This window comes from Monoraphidium neglectum (assembly GCF_000611645.1).
Source record: "Monoraphidium neglectum strain SAG 48.87 unplaced genomic scaffold scaffold00476, whole genome shotgun sequence".
In the NCBI taxonomy this organism is placed as follows: domain Eukaryota; kingdom Viridiplantae; phylum Chlorophyta; class Chlorophyceae; order Sphaeropleales; family Selenastraceae; genus Monoraphidium; species Monoraphidium neglectum.
The window spans coordinates 1-2,357 of NW_014013152.1; the positions used below are offsets into that span (position 1 = coordinate 1).

The window sequence follows — 2,357 nt, forward strand, 5'->3', positions numbered from 1 at the left end:
GCGCGGCGGCGGCGGCGGGGGCTGCGGCCGGCGCCGGCGAAGGCGACGCGCGGCGGCGCCTGCGGGGCGGCACGGTCGGTGCTGGCGACGCCGCGGCCGGCCGCGGCACAGCGGCCGTGGCCGGCGGAGCCGAGGGGGCGGCGGCGGGAGGCGGCTTCAGGGACGCCACCGCAGCGGGCCGTGCGGGCTGGGCGGGAACCGCAGGGACGATCGACGGGATCAGGCCGGCTGGTAGAGTAGGGCTGGGGGACGCCGCCGGCCCGCGCGGCGGCTGCGCCAGAGTCAACGCGGCGGCGGCCGGGGCCGCCTGCGGCGCCTTGGCGGGCGGGGCGGCTGGCAGCAGAGGGGCTGCAGGGCGCGAGCGGGCGGCTTTTTGACACGAGCGGTACAGTCAATCGGAGCACGCGCGGAGGTTGCGCCATAGAGCGTCAGGCGGCAGCTGAAAGGTCACAGACAGAATAATGCAGGCAGCCAGGCTTCCCCCAACTGACAGACCGGAATCGGTTGGCTCAGCAGCAGTGGCATGCCCCACGTCGCAATACTCCCGCCCCCACACCTGTGGACAGCTTTGGCGACGGCTTCGGGGAGGCCGAGACGTTGGCCGCGGGCGCTTGCAGCGCGGGCCCCGCCGCGGCACGCGTGGCGTTGGCCGGCGGCGGCTTGGCGCCCGCCGGCGGAGCCGGCTTTGCAGCCTGCGTCACATTCGCCGGCAGCCGGTCTGCGGCCGGAGGCTTCGCTGGCAGCTTGGCAGCCGCGACCGGCGGCTTGGCGGCCGGCACCGGCGCGGGCGCGGCGACGCCTGGTTGCGGGTGGCGTGCGGGCGCGGCCGGGGCGAGGCTGTTGAGGGATCGGTGGGGTGGCTGCTCAGCTGCCACAAGCGGAATCGTGCAGGGGCGGTGCAGCACGCTGCATACGAGAAGCACTGCGATTAAAAAGCCCGTCTGCTGCTCATCCGTCCGTGTGTATCCTGGCGTGGACGCGCGCACGACCGCGTGCCTGCCTGCGTGCTCGCACGCACGCAGCGCGTGAAGCGGGCGCTCGCGCCCGCGTCCTCACCGTCGGCCGCGATATTGACGTACTTGCTGCACTTTTTGCAGGGGTCCCGCCCCATGGAGCCGCGGATGATTGCGAGCACCTGCCGCGACAGCTCCTTGTAGCCCTCCACGCTCAGGTGCAGCCTGGGCGAGGGATTCAGCGTGAAACTCAGCGGGAAGTTCACCATGAAGAGCCGCGACGTCGGCCAGCAGCTCGTCCCAGTGGAGACAAGCAGCCTTCGGTGCAGCCCTCAGCACCAAGGTGTAGTGACACCACCACAAGCGTCCCTGCATACGCCGACCTCGCTCGCCGCACACACATCGAGTCGGCCTTCGTGCCCCCGCGTCAGAAGCCAGCCCCCTCCCAGAACCCAACCGGTCAGCAGGCAGAGCCACCCACCTGTCCTTGTCGAGCCACCTCGCCTTCTCAGCGTTGCCCCAGTCAATCCCATAGAAAAGGCAGCGGATCCGCGGGTGTCTCTTTGAGTAGGCGTAGATGAGGTGCCCCAGCAGCTTCCGCTGCTGCTCCTTGGAATCAGAGCTGCGCGTGATGACGCGGATGGGAGCGCGTGTGTGTGTTCCAGGCTCGCGTGTGTGTGTTCCAGGCTCGCGTGTGTGTGTGTGCATTTTCCAGGTGCCAGCACGTTTGTGTGTGCATGGGTTTTGCGTTGCGGTGTGGGTGACAGGAGTTGAGAAAAACGGAGGGACATGAAAGCAAGCTCGACACAGGGCGCGAGCTGCGCCGCGCAGCGGCGCCCAGGCGGCAACCGTTGCAGTCAGTGCCGCAGGGGCGGGGGGCTTCGGCCGGCGGGCGCGCAACCGGCCGCCACCACGGCTGCTCGCGAGATCCCAGCCAGGGTGGCCAATCAAGATGCAGGGGGCCGCACATGATCCCAAGACGCCGGCGCAACCGTCCCTCGCATGCTGCCGGCCCAGCCCCGTCCGTCCAGTCGCTGCCCCACCGCAATTCACACAATCACACACCTGCTGACGAGGCCGTTTGGCAGCGGGAGCATGCCCAGCACGTGCGCGCCGCGCGCCAGCGCCTCGTCATACATCTCCCTCAGCCCGCCGTCCCATATTTCCTGGGCCGTTTGCCCCGCGCTCAACAGGTCGTTGACCCCCACCTGCGGCGGCGGCGCCGCCGGGTTCGAGCGACGCGCGTGTGCGGGGCGGTGGTGAGGCGACACCCCTGCACCTCTGGACAACTGTCCACGCTCGGAGGGACCCGGCACCGCGCTGCTGCGCCACCTGCGACGCAGCTGCATCCCCAGAGCCCCCACGTTCTTGCGGAAAAGCTCAACCCCCACGCCCCCTCCCCCC

The 2,357-nt window shown here is 70.4% G+C and overlaps 1 protein-coding gene across 1 annotated transcript; it reads right to left on the reverse strand.

The window, feature by feature from the left end:
• Positions 1–428: 428 nt before the first annotated feature.
• Positions 429–2,302, reverse strand: MNEG_3681 (hypothetical protein; the record flags this gene model as incomplete). Its single annotated transcript, XM_014047835.1, has 5 exons — positions 429–439; positions 557–799; positions 1,057–1,178; positions 1,435–1,575; positions 2,019–2,302. 5 exons carry the CDS (start codon positions 2,300–2,302, stop codon positions 429–431), a joined length of 801 nt encoding a protein of 266 aa, XP_013903289.1.
• Between the last annotated feature and the right edge of the window lie 55 nt (positions 2,303–2,357).